This window comes from Podarcis cretensis (genome assembly GCF_951804945.1).
Source record: "Podarcis cretensis genome assembly, chromosome: 9".
NCBI classification, from domain to species: Eukaryota; Metazoa; Chordata; class Lepidosauria; order Squamata; family Lacertidae; genus Podarcis; species Podarcis cretensis.
In genome coordinates, this window is record NC_137178.1 from 55,453,434 (window position 1) to 55,477,315 (window position 23,882).

At 40.7% G+C, this 23,882-nt stretch overlaps 1 protein-coding gene across 4 annotated transcripts in view; it reads left to right on the top strand.

Annotated features, from left to right (window-relative positions):
- FIP1L1 (factor interacting with PAPOLA and CPSF1) overlaps positions 1-23,882 on the top strand; it is a 35,988-nt gene that overhangs the window by 1,821 nt on the left and 10,285 nt on the right. The window contains exons 2-15 of one of the 4 annotated variants that reach the window (XM_079990040.1): positions 831-870; positions 1,569-1,629; positions 2,995-3,098; positions 3,762-3,823; positions 4,193-4,300; positions 5,264-5,394; positions 5,685-5,753; positions 8,653-8,762; positions 10,082-10,189; positions 13,538-13,631; positions 15,230-15,386; positions 19,227-19,253; positions 19,649-19,703; positions 22,796-22,851. In XM_079990040.1, coding sequence (XP_079846166.1) covers positions 831-870; positions 1,569-1,629; positions 2,995-3,098; positions 3,762-3,823; positions 4,193-4,300; positions 5,264-5,394; positions 5,685-5,753; positions 8,653-8,762; positions 10,082-10,189; positions 13,538-13,631; positions 15,230-15,386; positions 19,227-19,253; positions 19,649-19,703; positions 22,796-22,851 — 1,182 coding nt within the window. The remainder of the gene's footprint in view (positions 1-830; positions 871-1,568; positions 1,630-2,994; positions 3,099-3,761; positions 3,824-4,192; positions 4,301-5,263; positions 5,395-5,684; positions 5,754-8,652; positions 8,763-10,081; positions 10,190-13,537; positions 13,632-15,229; positions 15,387-19,226; positions 19,254-19,648; positions 19,704-22,795; positions 22,852-23,882) is intronic. The other 3 variants (XM_079990039.1, XM_079990041.1, XM_079990042.1) reach the window with 3 other exon arrangements.

Below are 23,882 nucleotides of genomic sequence, written 5' to 3' on the forward strand. Positions count from 1 at the left end.
TTTGTTGAACATCTTGACATGAATGCTCTGTTTTGTATTCTGCCCATAGAAGTGGTTTTGCATTATAATTGCAACACAAGTGATAGGTGTGCTGTAACTTTCACAGCTTCATAACATGGAGATTTAACCAATAACATTTTCCCTGGAAATCAAACAATGGGAGAAGATTTGCCTGTTGACATTGTGCCTGTCATGCATTTTTTAAAAGTACAGAAGATGCTAGGTAAGAAAGAAGACAGTAAAGCTAAGTTGCACTAAGAAGTGAGATAGGTTTACTGTACTTGATTTCAGAAAAGTAAGTTTTTCCTGATAGCAAAACATTTGAAGTAAGGGGAAGTAAGTTATAATGGGATAACATTCTGTCTCCATTATAATAATAAAAGACTTTCTCCAGTTAAGCAAAAATTTCACTAATCTCTGTACACAAAAAGTTTATCTTTGAATATATGTGAGTAATCCCAGTTTGGAATCTTGGGGAACATCTTTAGTGTTTTATGTAATTATTATAGGATTTGAAATCTAAACACCAATACACTCAGTTAAAACTTATAACCATGGAAACTATTTGGTACAATTTAGAATTGGAGCCTTATAAAACTTAAAAACTTTGAGCCCATTATGAATTCACGTGTACAATGACTAGTAAAAAGGGAGACAATCCTGACTGCAGATGACACATGGTTTGAGAAATGCAGCTGGAATATTTAGAAATGGAATCTGTGCATTTTGTATAAAATGAAAACTGGAAATTTGTGAGGGATTCTTGTTTGTACTATTGCAGTCAGAGATAATTTTGAGGTAATATTTTTTCTTCTTGTTGCTTTTTGTAGATGAAAATGAAGATGAGAAACCTGAGGAAACACCTGGCAAGTAGGTATTCTTTTATTTGTGTGTATCGTTATAGCATTGAGTGTGAAAAGTGTTGAAAATATATGAATTTATTATTATTTGTTGAAGAGCTACTATACGATACAATATGCCACACTGGTGGCGCTGTGGTCTAAACCACTGAGCCTCTTGGGCTTGCCAGTTGGAAGGTCGGTGGTTCAAATCCCTGCAACGGGGTGAGCTCCCGTTGCTCTGTCCCAGCTCCTGCCAACCTAGCAGATCAAAAGCACCCCAATGCAAGTAGATAAATAGGTACCGTACCACTGTGGTGGGAAGGTAAATGGCGCTTCCGTGTGCTCTGGATTATGGTGTTCCGTTGCACCAGAAGCAGTTTAGTCATTCTGGCCACATGACCCGGAAAGCTGTCTGTGAGATGAGTGCTGCAACCCCATAGTCGCCTTTGACTGGTCGAGGGGTCCTTTACCTTTTTTCTCAACCTATCCGATCTCGCAGGGCTGTGAGAATATTATGCAGAAGCAGAAGGACCATGTACACTATCCTTGAGGAAGGATGGGATATTAATGCAGTATTAAATAAACATACAGATTTTTATGGAACGCCATTTCATCCATCCATGATATAACAACAAGTACATAACCCATTTTAAGTGGAACTCATTTTCTTATACATCTTAACACCTCATAACTTGGTTAATGTTTTTTATTATGATTATTTTTAAGTGCTCAACCCCCGACTGGAAATGAAGAAGAAGCTGCTGCTGAAAATGGTGTCGTGAAAACGGTGATTGAAACCAATTATTTGATGTACTTGGATTCTGAACAAACTGCTTGTGGTGACTAATGAACTCAAGTCAATGTGTTTTTTCGCAGGATGTTATTATCACAACATTCAGTTTAGTCAACCCAGGTGCTAAATGATTTGAAAAATCCAAAGCTTGATAGTGCGGCTTCTGGAATTAGGCTCATCTTTGAAAGTCCATCCAATAAGTCAGCTTCACTGTCCTCTTCCCTATTTTTTTTCCTTTTCCACAATGGTGTTGAACATCAGTCAAAAACTGGTACAGCGTTATGAATAGATTTAACATGATTGCAAAAACAATTTAGTTCAGTAGGAGTTTGTTTCACTGAGTCATGTAATTGCATTTAACTAATGCTGAAATACTTGCCTTGTTACGGAAAAACAACAAAACAAACTACCTGATACAGACAGTCTTCTTACTACATGCACATAACACAGCCCCAATGGCTGTTTGTTGTGAAGAATGGTAGTTTTAGGAGAGACCAGCTGGGTAGATAAGTAGTATTTTAGCCCTTGTCCCAATACCTGTTTTTTTTCTGTTGCATAGGAGCAAAAATAAATCTGGTGGAGTAAGGGCTGAGCAACCCCTCCTCACCTGCCATATCTCTGCTCATAGTGGATCTTGCCTGAAGCTGGTTTTCTCTGGGAAAACATGCTGATAGGACTGTGCTACATTGCATTTGTGTCTGATATATAAATTGGTGCCATTTCATTTTTGAGACTGTACTGTGAATGATTCATGGATTATTATTAGTACTATTATTTAAGGGGGGAGATTAAAATAATATTTCCAAATCTAGCAGTATCAGTGAATAATTTGTCCAACTTTGTGGAGGAGTGGCTGGTTAGCTTTCTAATGCATTTGATAGCATTTTTGGTTGATGCCAGCCAGTATTTTCAATGGATACTATGGACATACGCACAAGTATTTCAGACTTATTTTTATTATCGTGTTATTTCTCATGCAGCTCTAGTTAGAAAACCTTAATAGTGAGGATGCTTGTGTCCACATCCATTGTAAGTCAGTGGCAGAGCCCATATTGACTTTAGTGGTGCACCATAGTAGTACATATAAAAATGTCCTGCGGTTGTGAAATGAGCCAGATTTCCTCCTCTTTCTCTCTTGAGATGTCAGTGTTTATCCTCAACACTCAGTTTTCTGCTTAGCTTTTTATTTTTTGGAAGTCTTAAATGATATAAATATTACCCAGATATGAAAAAAGCAGTAACATTATTTTTTATTTTGAAATAATTGTAGTGAAAGCACTCTATTAAATGTTAGTCTGCCATTGTTGGTCACTTACTTACATTGAATGTAATTTGTAAGTGTGATCTTTTTTCTTGTAGAAAGCAACAGAGGCCGAGGATGACAGTGATAGCGATAGTGATGACGATGAAGACGATGTTCAGGTCACAATAGGAGATATTAAAACAGGAGCCCCACAATATGGGTAAGCTGTCTGCAGTGATGTGGGGCAGATTATCCTATGCAGATTACTCTAGTTTGCATTGGAAACCCATATCACTGGTTGGTTGGTTGGTTGGTTGGTTGGTTGCTGGCAGGCTCAGCATCTGACTTCCATGACACAATGAATCTGATCTAAGGCAGGCAAGTGAATATTCACTTCCCTTGTCAAACTGTAGCAAGGAAACGTGTAAGTTTGTAACACTTTTTGTTTTTTTGTTTTTCAACCATCTGGTCATGTGTTTGATCAAGCCAGTTTCATTTTTGATGAACTAATCACATGTGGGCATTTTATAAGTAACATACAAAGCTCAAAACAAAAAGTTTTTTTCCTTTCGGTACTTTGCCAGGTTGACTAATTAAAAAGTAACACAATCCAACTGATTCTAGATAATACAGCTTTATAATGCAACATCTTGGTTTTTCATAATATTGAAAGTCAGCGCTTATGCTGCAGATGCTTTGAAACACATGATTCAAAATGGGAATATGGTGCCAGCATGTTCCTCAAATTCTGAGGGGTTTTTTGTGGCTTGGATAATGTGCTTACAAAATATTAGGCTTTGTTTCATGTGCAAATAATGGGTGCTAAAGTTGGCAGCTGTCAACCTTCCTTTTTCCACTTAATAATACAAACATTAATTTTTAGGTATGGAGCAGCCCCAGTGAATCTCAATATCAAGACAGGAGGACGATCTTACGGATCTTCTGGTAAGCGTCTTCTGTGCTATCAAAAATAAAAAATAGAAGAAAAAAAATCAGCATTCTGTACTGACTATCCCAATCATTATTGTACAGCAAGAAATTAGAAAAACATTGAAAATGAATGCATTTATGTACAACTGCAAAGTTATTAATTATATCTTTGAAAGAATTTTTTTCTCAACAATATTAGGTAAGTTCTCCTGAGAGATGTTCCCAGGGTACCTATTGAATGTCTTTCTTCCCCCTGTATCTGTAGTTATTTCATTGTTTTCAATTATTTGTCAGGCTTATAAACACAGATATGCTTTAATTCTGGATGTAGAATTGTTAATAGTGTGATGGTTCTTATGATAATATTTTGACACTTCTTTGTAGGGGCAAAAGTGAAAGGAGTTGATCTGGATGCACCAGGAAGTATTAATGGTGTTCCACTATTAGAAGTTGATTTGGATTCCTTTGAGGATAAACCTTGGAGAAAGCCAGGTAACAAATTTTGCTGTTTGAATTTTTATCACTGTAGAAGCTTGTCAGTGAGATTGTATAAAAATGTGGGTTTTCGATGTAGCAAATTAGAACTTAAGCCATTAGTCGACTAGAAAGTAGGGTGATCACTATTGCTCAGAACCCAATGAACACAATTTATGAATAAGAAGTTGTGTTGTTAATTTCTTATATCAATGTGGAATAAGGTAAAGGTAAAGGTACCCCTGCCCGTACGGGCCAGTCTTGACAGACTCTGGGGTTGTGCGCCCATCTCACTTAAGAGGCCAGGGGCCAGCGCTGTCCGGAGACACTTCCGGGTCACGTGGCCAGCGTGACAAAGCTGCATCTGGCGAGCCAGAGCCGCACACGGAAACGCCGTTTACCTTCCCGCTGGTAAGCGGTCCCTATTTATCTACTTGCACTTAAGGGTGCTTTCGAACTGCTAGGTTGGCAGGCGCTGGGACCGAGCAGCGGGAGCGCACCCCGCCGCAGGGATTCGAACCGCCGACCTTTCAATCGGCAAGTCCTAGGCGCTGAGGCTTTAACCCACAGCGCCACCTGTGTCCCTAATGTGGAATAAACCCTTACTTAAATAAATGAATTTTCATGTACAAGAATATGCCTGTGCATCTTTTAAATCATCGTATCAACAGAGCAGTCCTCTTAACTGCATAGGTATCTCTTGAGCATCTGCTTGGAGTTTTCTGCTTTGCTGCAGTTGTTCTTTGCTAGATTATGTACCATTTGGTCAAGTGCCCTCTCCCTTGTACTGCAGTTAATTAATTGTCACTGCTGGTAGCTAATATGTGCTGCAGTAGGGAGTAGAAAACACCCCCTTTTAGAATGGTTTTCAGCTATGTTTCACTTAAAAACCAACAGCTTAGTGGAGGACTGGGTTATTTCCCTTCCTCTCTGCCAGTTGAGTTGTAACTTTTAGACTGTTTGTGTTTTATCCCTCTTCAGGTGCTGATCTCTCAGATTATTTCAATTATGGGTTTAATGAAGACACCTGGAAAGCATACTGTGAAAAACAAAAGAGAATACGAATGGGACTTGAAATTTTACCTGTTACCTCAACGACAAATAAAATTACGGTAATGAATAGACTCTCTGATTACCAAATTATGGAAATGCTTTTCCTTCTGAAGTTGGAATAGCACTGTATCCGCAGTGAGTGTTAGAAGTCTTTGTGTGGTTCAAAGTACATACCTACCTTCTTTCCTCTTCCTGTCACCCAGAAGTTTTGCTCCATTTCTTTGTTGGCCTTTGTGTTGATAGTGTGGAACCACCAAGCTACAACTAGCTTGTAACCTGTTGTTAGTTGTATTGTAGCCCATCAGTCCATAATGTGGTGTTTTAATGGGCAATGTGTTATTTAACTTAGGCCGAAGACATTGCTATGGAAGTAACGCCAGGGGCAGAGATTCCAGATGGCACATACAATCTTTTTAAGGTGAATGTTGGTAAACTTTCCTTAGTCACTCTAATCACTGTTTGCCATACCATTTCCAAGGTCTGAATCTAAGCACAAGTGGGCGTAGCTGTTTTCCCCAAGTGTTTTGATGTATACTCCAGATGTGCTGCATGTAGAACCCTGTAATTTACCTTTGCTGCTGCAAGCCTGTGACTTGATGGCCTAATGTACTAATGATTGCTATGGCAGTTCTTTAATTCCTTGTATGCTGCATCCCTTTAGTCAGATGAGTTTCTAGCTTATGGAAGTGTCGATGTTTAATGTGTTTTTATTTTCTGTGCAGTATTCCAGTGAGAAAACATGCTGGAGAATGATCAGAACCAATTGAATGGATGGCTTCTCTTGTGCCCCCCCCCCTTTCTCTCTCTCACTGATATCAGGAATGATCCACTTCTGTATTATTGGGGGGAGAGCAATTTACTCCCTCATAGATAAAGCTGGCAGTAAGGATAGAGGAACATATATTTTGGCTGGTGTTGGCAGACAGCTGTCACTTACCCTTTCACTCTGATGTGCATGGATAGCTCCAGGGAGAGTTTTATTAGCCTTAAAAGATACTGGGAAGCAGCAAGAACATTGATTGATTCTGAAGTTAGAACCTAGACATGGGGTTTTGCCTTTCCCCTGCCATACATTCATGTAGAAGGACTCACAGGCAATGCGGTGTTTATCTCTTTCCTACGTGAAGTGTGTGAGTTTTCTGTCCTCTTGAGATCTCTGTGCTGTGTGGAGAACTTGGGGGCGGAGAGGAGCCTTGCTTCGTGCTGGATAAATGGTAGGAGGTCTCCATTGGCAACTGCATTTGTGGACACCTGAGTGCAAAAACTTTATATTAAGGAACGACATGGTGTGAGATGATGAGTAGGTTCCTGGTGCCAAGGAACCAATATGTTTTTGGAAAAATGGCTTCAAGATTGATGGGGGTGCTTTGTTTTTCCAGAATGCATATGTGAGTACAGTTGAATAGAATGTGTAAGCTCATGCAAGCTCTTTGTTTCTTAAAGTGAAAGTTGGAACTATACAATTCCCTTTCTTTAAAACACTTTCATTTAGGTTAGGCCAGTAGGGGCCAGGTGGAGGAGGTTTTAGCCCAAGGGCAACCAGTTACCAATCGCTTTTTATGCACAGTTGTCTAATATTAGTTTTACTATATAAATAAGAATGCCTGATCAATGTGCATACTATATGCCTGCAGGTAAATTTGAGTAGATATTCTGGATTGGATTCACCAGCCAAGTTTTCCATTCTTTATTAGCGTTCGGTATTCCAATTCTGGGTACAGCAGACCTAATTGATGTCTAATCTAGACAAGGCTGATGTAATACTAATCATTTGAAGTTTGCTCTTTCCTAGTTCGTTTGTCTCTTATTTTTTATTGTATCCTTTAAAGGACCTCAGGGTGGCATTAAGCCTAGCAACAATTCTAAGAGGTAGTGACTTTCAAGGCCACTTTGCAAACTTAATATTTAAATCTGGATTTGAACTTTGGTTTTCCACATTCAAACTCAGAGCTCCGACTACTGCACTGCAATAGCAGACTTTGAATGCTCCTGGTTTAAAATTCTGTGCTCTAGTGGTGCTTTTCACTAACATCTGGTGAGAATTTGAAGGCTAGTTGTGCTTTGCTGCCTTCAAATAGGGGGAGATCTTTGGGAATACATTAGCCTTTTGGTGATAGTATGGATGCCCAGATTGGAGAGTTTTAACAGTCCAGTTGGCTCTGCTCTGAGACTACCTGATGGCATTGGAGTGGTATGTTGGTGACTTTTCTGAGCATGGAGCTGTGAAAATGGATGTGGTTTACCCCACCTGGCCTGCTCTTTGGCAATTTATACAGTCATAATTAGCTGTACAACACCACAATGTTCTCTTTGCCTAAATAAAGGGATACATTATTGCCACATATATAGCAGTAATCATTTGTTACCTCAAGCAAGTAGCTAAGAACACCCTGCTCTATTGTAAAAAGAAAGGGTTTTGATTCCTGTCTCTGCTTAATTTGTATGTTAAGTTTTGTTTACTTGAAGAAGAATTTTCTTAGCAAGTGGGAGGCATTTTTTTAATGACACAGTTCATGTGCAGGACAGTCTGCATGAAGACTAGTCTAGATTATTACAGTCCTTGTTCAATGGCTTGGAATTCTTAAATTTATAGAGACACAATCGTTCTGTAGCCTTGTTCCTTTCTGATGTTGAAGATTGGCATGATTATCTGAAAGGAGATGGTCACATTTAATGAGACTACAATTACTGTGGCATCTGTGTTTTGCTTTTTGCTCCAGATGCCATGAAGAACTGCTTTTCCACGGTGGACACCATATGAGTTTGTTTTGCTTTTGTTCTGGTAGAAACCTAGATGTTCAAACTTTTCAAAAGTTCACCATACTATAATTTTCAGTTTCTGTCCCTCTCCCACATTGAAGAAGTATGCTTTACAGAAAATCTTATGTAGGCTGCAGCAAAATAATACAAACATTTTTGGCATTCAGAGAGTTACTTTATGCTCATTCATCAAACATGTCCAGTGGAATTTTTTTATTTCTCACTTGTTCTCTTGTGATTTATCTGATCTTCATGCTGTAGCACAAACTATTTTTTAAACTCCCCCAGATTGAAAGAAGGTTTATCACAGGCTTGTGTGGGCGACACAGGCTCTTTTGGGTACATGGAACTAGTTGCAACAGTTTTTGAATCCAGGCCATAATTTTCCTGCGCAAGATCTGCTAAGATGAGCAGCCATAATTCCTTAAGAGTTTTGTTCTTCAGCCCTGTACTTAAGCATCTTGACTTAAATACTTGACTTAAAGATGCTTCCTCTCCCCACCCCACCCCCACCCCAATACATTAGACAGTGCTAATGAAGATACTTTATTCTGAAGGTGCAGCAGGGAAGAACTGGAAACATGGAGAAAGAAATGCCACTTCCACCAACCAAAACTGAGTTTACTTCTCCCCCTCCCTTATTCAAGACAGGCATCCCATCAAACAGGTCAGTTGGATATTTTCAAACTGCCATAGAGAGAAAATACCTTCTAGTTGTTACCATTCTCTTAAACTAAATAAAAGAAAAGTTTGCTATCCTTGTCTCAAATCTTAACCTTTTTTCATATTTTAGTTTGCAATCCTAGATGTATTTGAAGTGTGTGGAATTTTACCAGGAAAAGTTAAAGGGATTTAATTATATTTTAGCATGATCAATAGTAAGAATGTGGATTTTTAAGTCCCTGTTTAAAGCATCTGTGCTAGGTAAGTACAGATAATGAGCTGGACTGCATGATGAAATCACTGACAGGAGCAAGCTGCTTTCCTTGTCCTTCCTCCACAAGGACTAGACTGGAAGCTTTTGTTTCATTTCCCCATTAATTGTATCTTATCAGCAACATGCTCACCTACACAATGCATTAAGTATAGCTTGTTTGAAATGAGCCAAATTCAGACCATAGTTTGTGAAACGGTTTTGTTTCAATAAACAGTAGTTAAGATTAACCAGTTTAGGGTTTGAACAAGGCTTACTATATATTTTCTTGAAAGCACTGTAGTAACCCACAGGTGGTATTTTTATTTTAATGTTTTGCTTAATGTTTTACTCTATTCTACTCTGTTTTTTGATACTATGTACTGACTTTTTGCTTGTGATTTATGATTGTAAATCTGTGTGTAATGCTTAGGGATTTTGTTAAGCGATGTATCAAAGGATGAATGAACATCATTCAGTCATGATTAATAAAATATAGAAATTTCTTCCTTGACTGCACTAGCTGTGTGCATCAAAGGCTAGCTTTGGCTCATGCCGATTGGTGATAAACTCTGGCTTATCATGATATCCAAACTGGGCCAAGGGTTGGTTCAAATATTAAAACCTAACCATGGTTTGGCGTTCCATGAATGAACCCTGTACTTGCCTGTTTCCTTTGCTTAATAGCTTCCTCGTTTGGGCACGAGCCAGGAACATACGCCTGACCCACCATTAGCCCTATTATCACTGGAAAGTGACACAAACTCAGGGGTTAAACACAATGACCTAGTGTTCTTTTTCTTGATAACAGTGTTACCGGCTGTGCCTCATCAATGGAAAGCCAGATCAGAGTCCCCAGTAGAGACCTGGATAATTAAGTCTGGGACACCTTACACAGAGAAGGAAAGGGGTCAAAAAGGGATAGATTTGAGGAGGTTTTGTTTCTGCTCTTCTCTTCCATAAATAAGGGACAACATACTCTATGTCTCCTATGTGGAAAGGCCAATTGGGGGTTCATTGAAAGTGGGGTAATGCCTGAGGAAAAGAAAGACCTAGAAAATTTATCTCACCAGAAACAGCGCCTCTTCTCAGTCACAGCCGAGCACTGCAGCCAGAAAAACAAGTTCAGGTGTTGGGAAGTGGCAGGACCGATATGGGAGGGCTGAATCGCCGGAACTAAGGTAAGAAGTTAAAAGGGACATGGTCCTTTTTGAATTACAATGTTCATTTTACTCATTGGTTGCATGTGTTTAGGCAAGGCTGCTGTAGAATAGTATTCTGGACTTTAGTGTATGCCCAGATTTTGCAGCACAAACCCCTACCCTTAATTCCAAAGTATAAATGTAGTGGGTAATAATAGCCACACTTCTTACATAGAGCAAAAGTGCTAAATCTTAGAGTGCAGTGATATCTGGGGATTAATACTATCAAAACCAAGTATGTTTTGTCCTTCTCACTCAATATAATAATCATTTGGTAACAGGAAAGCATAGAAACAGGGCAAGCTTCACATCAGAATAGCAGGCTTCATATGCTGCTAACAAACAGAATACGAACTAGTTTGTAAACTGTGTGTGCCTGTGTATCCCCATCTTTCCATTGTGGAACGCAAGGAGGACACCTATCCAGTACTTGCCAGACTCATACCTTTAGATAGCTGGTGTGGCCTCGCATCCCTTCATTGCACACCGTAGCACCATACTTTTAGAGAATCAGTTTGTGAAATTACAAAGTAATTCTTTGCAGACAGGATGAACCTCCCAACCCTTAACTTCCATCACTTTTAACAACAACAGCTTTTGTGACAGTTGCCACAATAGTAGGTATATAGTCCTACTTCTCTCCAAAAAGGTTGTTGATTACTAGCTCATTGCCTCCAGCTAGATGAAGTGTATGTGTCATTTCTGTCAGTCTTCAGGCACTGATATTTTGTGTTTTGATTTGTTTGGCTATTTAATCTACATGTTGCAGACCCTGTATTAACTTTGTTTTCCCACCTAGTTCCTAAGTATAAGATTTTAAACCTGTATTTTTAGTGGTTTCTGATTTGTACTCATTCAAGGGTCCACAAACTTTGCTTGGCTTGATCACTTCTTCAAGGAGCAGGATCTTGGCACTGACCTTCCACTATAACTCTGAAACTTTAAATGATTTCCAGGACAATCTCTTTGCCCCAGACCCCTTGAAGCTGGGGTGGGGTAGTGAGGCAGGGATCATCATCACAGTTAAACAGTACTTCTGAGATACCTAGGGCTCTGTTGGATTCACTACAGTCACAGCACAAAATAGGCTTGTAGAAATATTGTTGTCTGCTGATTTTGGACACAATTTGTTGTCTTTTACCTTATTGCCCTACCTTTTCCCCAACTCCAAGGTTGAAAGGAAGGTTGGACGTCATTGTGCTTGCCAAAGGATGGTAGAATACTGATCATGCTGAGTAAAGTTGAGTGAAATTGTGGACCCGTGTCAGTGTAGTTCATATTATGTTTGAATGTTGAAGCCTTTTAAGTACAGATTAGGGCTTCTAATTTTCTGGTGTATAGTCTGCCTCTGTATGCTTGCTGCTACCCTCTTCCTATTGCTAATGATCAATGCAGCTTCATCTTTCTCCTAACCATTATTTTCTGTTTTTTCAGAGCAGGTTACGCTATTAAAGATTTAACACCCTAAAATTCTTAACTGCTGGCAAAAAGGTTGTGTTTGTCTTCTGCTTTTAGTTTGCCTGCTTGCGTGTTCCCTTGAATTACTGTTGAAGATTTCGAGGCTTTTCTTAGGTTATGTTCTCATCAGCTGTTTGTAAATTTTGGCTCCTTTGTAACTAGTGTAGAATTCATTCATCCATATATTTATCATCTGGTAGTTAATGTTTGACTTAGCTGTGTTTTGTTGTAACAATATTAAAGTTGTTGACTGTTGTTGCCAGACTATTTCACTTCTGTAGCTACAGGCATTGTGCAGGGATAGAAAAATGTCAATTCTTAAAGGGGAAAACTGGGGTGTTCCCTTCCCTTAAAAGTTAATCTGGAAATGATGATGATGATGATGATGATGATGATGATGATGATAGAATATTTATTGCTTGCCCTTCACCACAAGGTCCCAGGGCAGGTCTCAACAATGTAAAATACAATATTAAAAACAGTTTAAAAGAGATTATGCAAATGGCGTGTTACAATAAGCTATCCACATTTTCAACCCCCTTCTGAGCTTGGCCACAAATTTTGACTGTCCTCTCAGCCACATGAATATTGGGAGGTAAGAGTAACTCTTGAGAGCTAGCTTTTGTATGCTGGCTTTGTGTCATACTTGGAGAGGGAATACTCTGGTTTTACGTTAACTCGCTTTGTTTGGATGAGATGCAACCTTCTTAAAATCTATGGGAGTCTTGCCATTTACTTCAGTAGGATATGAATGGTAATACTTTGTCTAGAAACCACCAACAGAAAAAAGTTGAGGTCTTTGGGGTGCATGTTACAGCAGATTTGGAAACGTGCCTGTCAGAAGGATTTATAGTTGAGGCATCACTGCCTGTTCAAGAATTGATCTTCTCTTCTTAGGGCAAAGAACTATAATTCCTAGCCAATATTATTGCCTATCTAAGGATTGAGAGTAGAGGTCAACAACATATTACTCCAAAGCTGAATCTGCCTTGTTGGGGAGATCCAGCTTTCAGCCTGAATGCAGGAGGCGCAGAGAGCAGTAACAACATGTATTCCACTTGTTGATGGAGAACCTGGCTCTCACAAGTTGTACACTACTAGTTGTCTACCAGAGTTTCAGTTGTTGGATAGGTGCCTTGCTTTAATATATGTGATGCACAGCGTGAATAGTTCATCAGTACCTTCTTAGTCATGAAATCTTTTATTTTAAGTAATCTTCTGAAACTTGAGCTTCTATTACCTCCACCTTTAATTTCAAGGTTTTTTTTCTTCAATAGAAAAGCAAGTATATGCTAGGTTTGAATAGTCTAAACCACAGCTCCAGTTGCTCAGTCCCAGCTCCTGCCCACCTAGCAGTTTGAAAGCACATCAAAGTACAAGTAGATAAATAGGTACCGCTCCAGCGGGAAGGTAAACAGCATTTCCATGTGCTTCTCTGGTTCGCCAGAAGTGGCTTAGTCATGCTGGCCACATGACCTGGAAGCTGTACGCCAGCTCCCTAGGCCAGTAAAGTGAGATGAGCGCCGCAACCCCAGAGTCGTCCGCAACTGGACCTAATGGTCAGGGGTACCTTTACCTTTTTATTTCCTCTTCATATTTCCTCTCAGTCATACCGCTGTTATAGAATTTTATATTTAAACAGAAGTACAGTATGTTTCTTCTTGGGGGATGACACATCATCTATTGAGATGATCTTGCTGCCTTTAATAAACAAAGAAGCAGAAAAAACCACCAGCTGATTATCCTTGTTGAGTAATAGCCTTTTGAAACATATGCACAAGGCATTTGAAAGGCTTGAGATGCGTTCCCCCAGGTCTTGCTCTGGTCCTTTGTATCAGTGTAACAGTTCCCTTTTATATTTCTTTTCAGAAGGCTTTCTGGTACAATAGATGTGATTGGACAGACGATCACAATAAGCCGAGTAGAAGGAAGGCGGCGTGCGAATGAAAACAGCAACATACAGGTTTCCTTTTCCCCTCTTACATATGCGTATTGGGTACAACAAGACTGATTTTGCTTTCACCTTAGCTTCAGTTTAAAGAACTGAAAATGTGATGCATATAATATTTGATATGCAAAAGGAGTGAACAAATAAAAAGCATATATATGATTAAGCCGCTTGTCAAGAAATTGGAGAGAATTGCAGCTTGAAAGAACCCAGTGGCTTGTATCCAATGTAACCATCCCATCAGTGTAAGGATTTACACTTGTGCAATGGGACATCTCCTCCCCCCTCCCCCGCACATCCACTAAATCTGTTCTTGGAGTTCCCCCACCACTACGGAACAGATTTTGGGAGGGTGTGGGGTATGCACTGGAAAGAAGGGGGAGAAGTCCTATTGTTCTAGTGGAAAACTTTGCACTGACAAGACAATGCTTAGTACTGCATTGGTTACAAGTCTTTGGCCCTTGAAAAAGGAGACATTTAATTAAAGTATGGTATGCAATGAGTAGGGACGCAGGTGGCGCTGTGGGTTAAAGCCTCAGCGCCTAGGACTTGCCGATCGAAAGGTCGGCGGTTCGAATCCCTGCGGCGGGGTGCGCTCCCGCTGCTCAGTCCCAGCGCCTGCCAACCTAGCAGTTCGAAAGCACCTCCGGGTGCAAGTAGATAAATAGGGACCGCTTACCAGCGGGAAGGTAAACGGCGTTTCCGTGTGCAGCTCTGGCTCGCCAGATGCTGCTTTGTCACGCTGGCCACGTGACCCGGAAGTGTCTCCGGACAGCGCTGGCCCCCAGCCTCTTAAATGAGATGGGCGCACAACCCCAGAGTCTGTCAAGACTGGCCCGTACGGGCAGGGGTACCTTTACCTTTACCTTATGCAATGAGTAAGGGATGCGGGTGGTGCTGTGGGTTAAACCACAGAGCCTAGGACTTGCTGATCAGAAGGTCGGCGGTTCGAATCCCCGCGACGGGGTGAGCTCCCGTTGCTCAGTCCCTGCTGCCAACCTAGCAGTTCAAAAGCACCTCAAAGTACAAGTAGATAAATAGGTACCACTCCGGCGGGAAGGTAAACGGCGTTTCCGTGCGCTGCTCCGGTTTGCCAGAAGCGGCTTAGTCATGCTGGCCACATGACCTGGAAGCTGTGCACCGGCTCCCTCGGCCAGTAAAGTGAGATGAGCACCGCAACCCCAGAGTCAGCCACGACTGGTCAGGGGTCCCTTTACCTTTTTATGCAATGAGTGCTCTTAGGGTATTATAGTCATCAGCATGCTTTACTGCTAATGCAACATAGAATTGAGGGTAATGTTGGGCCCCGGCATGCTCACACTCATGTGTTGTCAAAGTTTCACCTTGCATCTTCTCATTTCAAGTCAGCATACTTTTAGAAGTGTTTGTTAGAGAGTGAGAGATCAAAATGCATAGGATATTCCAGCAACGACCTGTATTATCCTTTTAATCTTCAGAGTTTTCACTGAGAAATTTCTCCTGTTTCTGTTGGAAGGCAAACGCACGTTTCTTCATTTCAGAAAAAACTTTACTTAATCTGTAAATTAGGGGGAAATATGCATCTCCCCCCCCCCTTCTCAGAAGAAAATTGTAATGTTGGTTTTGTTTTGTAGGTTCTTTCTGAACGCTCCAGTGCCGACGTGGACAACAGTTTTACCAAGCCCCCTCCGTTTTTTCCTCCAGGAGCTCCTCCCACCCATCTTCCACCGCCTCCTTTTCTTCCGCCACCTCCATCTGTCAGTACTGCTCCCCCTCTGATTCCTCCTCCAGGTAAAAAAAAAAAAGATGCAGAAAGGAAAAACAACAACCCATAATTAGCAGTGTTTCTATTTAGATAGCTAAAGTTGTGTTCAGGGTGTGTTTTATACATTTATCTATAATTGGGATTTGATGTTTTTCTGGCCAGTAAAAGATTTGCAATTTGCTTGACAACTTCCAAGAGTTACCTTGGCTTCACATGGTCCTTTCTTATGAAGGGTTTTTCACATCTTTTCCTCATCTTTCCTTTGAAGGCATTTTTCTTTATTATTTGCATTTTCTTCTCCACGGGTGAAGATCCCCTTACTTCACTGACGTTGCATTCAACTACAATTTGCTTCATGTAAGGGCTGGTGACTTGTGGCCTCCAGGCAGAATTGGATCAAAGGAAGGATGCCAGCTGGTGAAGGAGCAGGGCGGTAGAAATGCTGGCCATGCTCCCATCACTGCTTTAAATTAAAGCGAAGCAATTGAGATGTAAAATTTTTAAACCTTTGCATAGGCAAACTGCAAACCTAAATGCTATTCAGTCACCTGTGAAAATGAAATGCATTATGAATCATTTCGCTTACATTAAATCTTAAGCTGCTTTATGACATATACTGTTTTTATTCAAACCATAATTATAAATATTTTGTAACCCAATATACTTGTAAATAGTGGGGAAACGAGTTGAAAATTGCATCAGCATTATGGTAAACAATTGTTATTTGGAGTTACAGTGGAACCTCGGTTGTTGAACGTGTCCACGCGGCTTCCGTTTTGAGTTTCCCTATTTTATTGAGGCTTCCGCTTTCAGTTTTTGGTTTTCGAACGTTTCGGAAGTCAAATGGTCTTCTGGAACGGATTAGGTTCAAAAACCAAGATTCTACTGTAGTACATAATGCTTGATTTCTATCCATCAAGAAACAAAAGGAACTCCTATGTTGAACATCTATGGCTCAGTACAGACACCTTGGGTGGAATTCAGCATAGCGCTAAAGACATAATTCCATTGATGCAAATGTTTCTGTTGGAAATGCACTTACTCAAAATCAAGTTAATTCCTACCCTCCTATGATTCGTATAGGGCTTTCCTTCATTTTCTGTTTGTGTTTTTCTGGGATTTCACATCTCTGCACAGCGGCTGCATGACTTTCCAACCAATTTCATTCCAGCAAGGGAAGGAGGGGAGTCATGAATGTAGTTCTGGACAAACACAGTTTGCTTCTGGATTACCTGGAAGCATTGGGCAACTGCATATGAGCCTCTACTTCCTTTTCTAATGCAGCAGTTGGCATGAAGCTGGCTGGAAAGTTGCACAGAGGCTTCTGGCAGTAATGCCAAACCACTGTCTGTGACTCTTATTTCAATAACCTTAACTGCTGCCTGGCATGGTAGGAAGTGGATGCCTGAGGTGGGCTAGTCTTCAAAAGTAGTCCATACCAAACTGCTTTCCCTTTTTGCCTATGTTCTTTTCCATGTTTCTCTCCAACCCTATAAACATTAAAGGGATTTTCGGCCCTACTTTCCATTCTCCGGATGATGTCCCTTTTCTAAGACTTTTGCTCTCTCTTCCTGGCCCCTTTCAGATTTGGCATGTTTGTGGCAAATTGCATTCTTTACTGTGTGCTTAAATTCATATGGGCTAAACAAAGTGGGAAAGAGGAAAAGCTAAAATCGTTTTTATACACAGCCCAGGTAATGCATTGCTAATGTGTAGTACAAAAAGGCCATGAAAATTTACAGTGCAGTCACGAGCATGGGACTTATATTGTAGTATGTATGTTTAGGATTGCAGCCTTGGTGCTCTTGAACAGGGGTCGGCAAGGTTTACCTCGCCTGGGCCGGTTCACTTCAGTAGAGATCCCTCCGTGTGCCAGATCACGCACCTCCGCGTTTTCCAGTGTCTGTGTCTGCGCAGACACGATTTCTGGCGTCTGTACATGCACAGATGCAATTTCTGGTGCCATGGAAGTTAGTCACCACACTTTGCCGGTTTAGCGCAGCGCGTGAGGTCTCACCGTGTGGGCAGTTCAGTTTGGGGGTGGCTCGTGGGCCAGTTAAACAACCTCCATGGGCCTCTTGTGGCCCATGGGCCTCAGGTTGCTGATCCCTGCTCTTGAACAACGTAATTGTGCAGTTGGTATACAGCTTGCCATGTGATTATTCTGGAAACTTTTGAACAAAAAAGGAGCAACATTTAAAGTACAGTAATTCTATAGCATAGCACTTGCATACGTGGTTGGTTGGAGAAATAGGAGATGTGTTGCCTTCAAATAGGAATGTAAAGAATAATATTAGCCTAAGCCTTGGGGGTGAACTTCTAGTCCCACCTACAAGTAAGAGGCAATATTAAAGAAGAAGCTTTCATCTGTTGAAGTTCAAAGTTAAAATAAATCTGCATGTGTTGTGACTTTAGTTGAGCCCTTTGGTGAAAGCAGCAGAGGACTGGTAACATTCAGACAGGTTGATGAGATGAGCCCAGCCAGAAGATTTTGTTTGCTATCTCCTGTATTTTCAGCCCATTTGAAAATAACTTATAAGTAGTGGCTTTGGCTTCTCCAGGCTTATTTCAATTTTGCTTCTGCCAGCATTCTGTCTTCAAAGCTCCTACCAAAATAGAACCTGCCCATTCCTCATTGGTCTAAAGAGGGGAAAGTTTCTTGTTAGTTTCTTGTTACCTAATATTAGCTTGGAACTACTGGCCAGAACGTTTAAGCATTCAAATATAAAACATCCTTCAGAAGATCCTTTGAAAAAGGATCTCACTTTGAAGTTTGGTCTCTTGTACTGTGTTCACTTAGCCACTCGTGATGCAAATACCTTTGAGACAAAAAGAACCATCACTGTTTGAAAATATAACACTAGAAAGTTGAATAGCTGCTACTGGAAAAGACTCTCAACTAACAATTGCAGTAATAATGTCTGGGCTAAGATTTTCAGGAATTAGGAATTTTTAAAATTGCCCATTCTGTAGACTTTCCTACAATGCTTTAGAAAAGCAGCTAAATATGCTTGTTGGTAAAATATGTCATGTGTCTGTGTTAGAAACGTGGAAGTTATTCTATTAATGCCTTAAAGTCAGTGCATTTTTTTATGACAGTATGGCCCAGTTAACATTAACCTGTCACTTTACATTTTGAATCTGCTGTCTTGTCTGTTAACATTGAGGATATAAAGGCACAGGTGGGTTTTTGCGTTGACTTGTGCATGCATATCCATACGTATGTACAGCGAAAGGAGTACTTCCTTACAGGTGTTCTTTAAACTGATTATTGTTGCATACGTAACTGTATTAATTTGTAGGGTTAGATTTATAGAACGTGCTTAGTGTTGATAATAACACTTTTATATTCCAGATGCTATGAACCTGGAATTCAGTGGAAAATCTTTATAAGATTGTTAATGAAGTTTCCTTGTGTTTACTCAGTGTTGCCTGGACGATGAAGTCGTGATAAATACAGAATCTTCAGAGCAATCTGTTAATTTAGGGAAGCAGCAGCTTTAAGTTAATTAATATGGGTGTGTTACTTTCAGAGAGTTTTAAGCAGTGACCCCACACCACAGAACCTTGTTTGGCACATGTGTCAAGGTGTATGCTGTGAAGCCTCCCCGCTCCCCATATTTATGAACTTAAAGCCACTAATGTCACCTTGCATTTGGCCCAAATCCTGCCGCTGGTGCAGCTGCCCACTAATTCAACCTTGGATCAAAGCCCAATATGGAGTGGCAGTAGCTGAAATTGCTATCAACTCTTACTGGCTTTTTAATACGTTGTTGGCATGAGTGCCATGATACCTGTTCTGGTAATGTGGGAATCAGAATAAACTCATTACTGAAATGACTGGGTGCATTTTTTTTTGTTTTTAGGTATACCAATAACTGTGCCACCGCCAGGTATATTTATCTGTTTTAGTAGTATGAAACATAATGTGAATGCAATTTTGGTATAGGGGGACAATCTGCCACTTCCCTTTTTTAAAAAAATAAAAAAATGTACTTTGATTTCTTTGGAGAAAATAGCTAAAATTCAGAAATAGTTTTTAATTGCCAGGTAAATATATATAATTGAAGAATTGGATGAAATAAATGGAATAGAATAACTATGCTAAGTATAAGATTGCAAGGATATGATGTAAGAAAATAATGGTTTAACTTTGGGCATGTCATTCCTTTTCACTGTTATACAGAGTTATCTTAATATATATACACAGCTTGCATGTACTGGGTTTTTCAGGCGTTAATTAGCAGTGATAAGCTAAGGCAACTTCTTTGTTTCTCAAATATTTCAGGCTTCCCTCCCCCACCTGGAGGACCACCACCTTCCCTAATACCGACCATAGAAAGGTAAATTTCAGTTTGTAGAATGATCTCAACTAAGCATGTTTTCCCTGCATGCCAAGCAAGGTGTGGTTATTGCTTCACGTTTAGAGAACAGCTGGGCATGGCTCTTGATGTGCTCATGCCAACAGCCTCTGATGGCAGTGGGTGAGGAGGAGAAGATCTATTGAGTCTGTTACAGGTGCAGAAACATTGCAGGTCCAGTGCTACTTCTCCTTACTTGACCTTGGGCTAAACTTGTGAGGAGGCAAAAGCAGAGAGGGTAAGCATTAGCAAGGAGAGCTGTGGTATATATTATCAGCCAGCTAAATTTTTTTGCTGCTTTGTTTTGTTTAATTTTTAGTGAAATGGTTGCTTGTTGGATTGGTGGAAGCGCTAGTGACTAGCTATCTCTGTAACTGCTCTTGCATTTAGTATTTTTTCTGGAAGGTCTCTAGACCCTCTTCCAATAGACAGAAAAAAAATAATCCTCCCATCTGAGTTATTTTGAAGGATCCAGGAGATTTTCAGGTTGTCCTTTCAGTTAGATTAAGCACTCATCATTTTGCTTAAGATGGTTTTTCTTGCTCCTTTGGGCACTCTTCCCTACAGAGTCTGAACTTTCATTGCCTTATGTACAATCGCCTGTAGAGTTTAGTCCCTCTGTCGAGTCCTTTTCTCCTGCCCTGCTTCCTGATTGCCACATTTCCAACATACTTTTTTCTTACACAGAATGATTTTGTTCTTCCTTACACTTCTAGTTGAATGAAGTTCTCCATAAACCTAAGAGGCTGATAAACATTGCTTAAGGTTTTCATTATCTCGTTTCTAAAACCACAGTCCAAAAGTGTTTTATAAAATATTAAACTGTTTTCAAGAAGAAAAATAGCACTCATCTAAGTATGGTAGATGAGGTAAATATAATTAATTCAAGATATATGGGGAGTAATAAAACATATAATAGAAAGTAAATTAAACCATACATATCTTTTTTAGCCTTAGTATTTTACTTATTTCAGCTGATATTTTCCCCATTCAGCTGAAACTTGGAGAATGTGAAGTTAAATAGGATGCAAGTATATTTTTACTTCCCAGCAGGAGTGCTGCTGTTCAGCATCCATGTCTTCCAGCCATGCTGTTCTCCAGGATGCTGTAAACCAGAGCTAGATCCACCCTTGGCCCAACTTCCAGTGCATGCATGCTGGGGGTGGAGGTGACTGCTATTCCCCAAACATACAGCACACAGAAAACACACTTGACAGGCATACATACACACCTCTCCTCAGGTGATTCATGCAGATCATCTGAGAAGGGGTTTTATCTTGCCCTCTTTCCAGGACAGTCATCTGATGAGTGGGGCAGTTTGCATCCTCAGCCCAGCACTGTGATGAGGACACAAACAACTCCATCCCCACGTAACTCTGCGCCCCCAGTGCTATTGCCACCTGGAAATTGAGCTGGTGGGGAACGTATGGTGAGCTTGGGGGTTCACCACCTGTAATGTAAGCTATAAGGAGCTCAAATAAGGCATTCCACTTCTTCTTTCTTCCACTGGTGTCCCTGCTCCCCCAACAGATTAAGCACTCATTATTCCATGGCTACTGAGCATGGTCACACATCATTGGGCCATGGGAGGGGGCTGCCTCCTATTTTTTTTTAAAAAACAACAACCCAAATTTGTACTTTTTGCTCCAAGCATACTGATATAGCTCTCTTGTTTCTCATTGGCCCAATTTTGGCTCCATTTCTGTCAACATTTATCATCTGAGTTGGCTGTTAGTGTGTATGATGAATAGCAGTCTCATAAATAATGGTTTTATATGGCAGACTGTCCAACTGGGACCTTGATTCACCCTGTCCCTTGTTGTAGTGAATAAAATAAATGTGTGGATGAATTTGCCACATTTGATTGCTTGTGGGGCAGGATAGATTCCTGGCCACTGCTGAGCTGCACAAGAAACACTCCTTCCAGTGTTGGCATAGAATCATAGAATTGTAGAGTTGGAAGGGACCACGAGGGTCATGTAGTCCAACCACCTGCAATGCAGAAATCTTATGTCTAATATGGGGCATGCAGGGTTGGTCCAGTTGGCCAGATTGTCTTCTGTCATCGCACCAGAGCTGAAAGCACAGCATGTGCAAGCGAGAGGCAAAAGCTACAGTCACTCCAAATTACTTTGGCAGATATGACATGATGGTGATGATTTTATTACCCAACCTTGACCCTGAAGTCTCAGGGTGGGTTATAGTACTTTAAAATACAACATAAAAAATAATTTCCACTCACAAAAATACGGCGGGCCGAAAAATATATATCAAGTGTCAAAGACCAGCATATTGTTGGCACCTGTCTCTCTCAAGAGACAGTAGATACCAGTCATACCACTGCGTTAGCACCAGTCATACCACTGCGTTAGCAGCACTGAAATGACGTCCCTGTGGTGGAAGCCTGGGCAGTGTGAATGGAGGTCCTGGGCTGCCCAGACGGCAGGACCCCTCTCTTGGCCTCACTCATGCAGTCCAAAGGAAAGCAGAGCAGTACATTTGGCACCAGCTTGGCTGCAGGTGTTGGTGGAAGGAGGCGTACAAGGTGCCATCCAGACATCGCCACTCCGGATTTGTGTAGGGTTTACCCCTCAGCCTTTTCTTCTGCCAAAGACATCCGGCAAGATAGTGGAGGTTTAGGATCAAAGGTAACAAATCAGATACAGTGGTACCTCGGGTTACAAATGCTTCTGGTTACAACACTTTGGGTTATAGACTCCACTAACCCGGAAGTAGTACCTCGGGTTGAGAACTTTGCCCCAGGATGAGAAGTCACGCGCCGGTGGTGCGGCAGCAGCGGGAGGCCCCATTAGTGAAAGCACGCTTCAGATTAAGAATGGTTTCAGGTTAAGAACGGACCTCCGGAATGAATTAAGTACGTAACCAGAGGTACCACTGTAATGTTAAAAATGACTTCACTGACAACAGAGAGGCTATTGCACACTGACTTTTAAAGTATCACATGAATGATTACATCCCTGGTATGACAAGTATCATACCCTATCAGCTTCAGCAACCAGAACTGGCTATTTTAAATGGTAAGATGAATTTATTGTGTGCTTCTCTTTCAACAGTGGACATTCCTCGGGCTATGATAGCCGCTCAGCTCGGGCATTTCCATATGGTGGTGGTAAGTGTCTTCAAAACTGCTTGAAAATGGGCTGACCAGGTGGCTAGACTTTTAAGTTCAACCTATGTTGAGTTAGCAGGTTAGCAGCTTGGTGCGCAGCTACTCTTTGAGGCGCTTCTAACCTTTATTTTTATATGTAACCTCTTCCTCTCATTCAGGATGCATTGATGCAAACAAGCTTCTCATATAATAGTTTTTAATTCTTTGGGGAAAATAGTGCTCAGTTTCTGGTAAGCGTGTGAAGCTGGTAAGCATGGTGTATGACATATATTCTCCTTTGCACACATAAACAAATGCCATCTGCTGTGTTTGGTTCCTCTCCCTTGTTTTTTAGTCAGGTATTTTACTCTTTGTAGTTATTACAAAGAAGAAGAAAAATATTTCACCAAACATTTTTCAACCTTCTGTTTATTTTCCTTTTAGAAATTGACAGGCAATAATGTTCAATGTGCAGACATTTGGCTTAAGTGCGGGTTTTGATAGCAGTATTAATTAGAGATTTGTGTACTGTTAAGTTATAGAAGTAGTGCCCGGTCTCTCTCCCTCTCCCCCTCTTTCTCCCGCATCTTCATGGGTCAGATTAAAAGTACAGTGAATTTGTAGTGACCAAGCAGCAAGAATGAAGCTCCAGTAAAATGGGAGGAGTGTGTGGGTATGAATGAACAAACCAGAATTTTGCTTCAGGTAACAAAAAACATATGATGCTCAGAATGACTTCTTTAATGGAAAGCAGATGCCTTTATTAATCTGTGCTCATGTGAAAGTATTGAAACTGCCTTCTCTGTCTTCTATATTTCGGAGGAGGTCTCACACTTGGTGCCTCTATCCTCAAACAATATATATTATGAATTCTTTAGTGTAATGTGAAGCACACATAAGGGCTGGATTTCTTTTCTGTGCAAGTGCTTTTGGAGGAAGCTGACTGGGAGAATGTGTCGCTTCAGAATAGGACATCTACAGAAATTATCCCCAAGCATTCATGAAGAAAACATAACAGATCTTAAAACTGGCATCAAACATCACATTCTGAG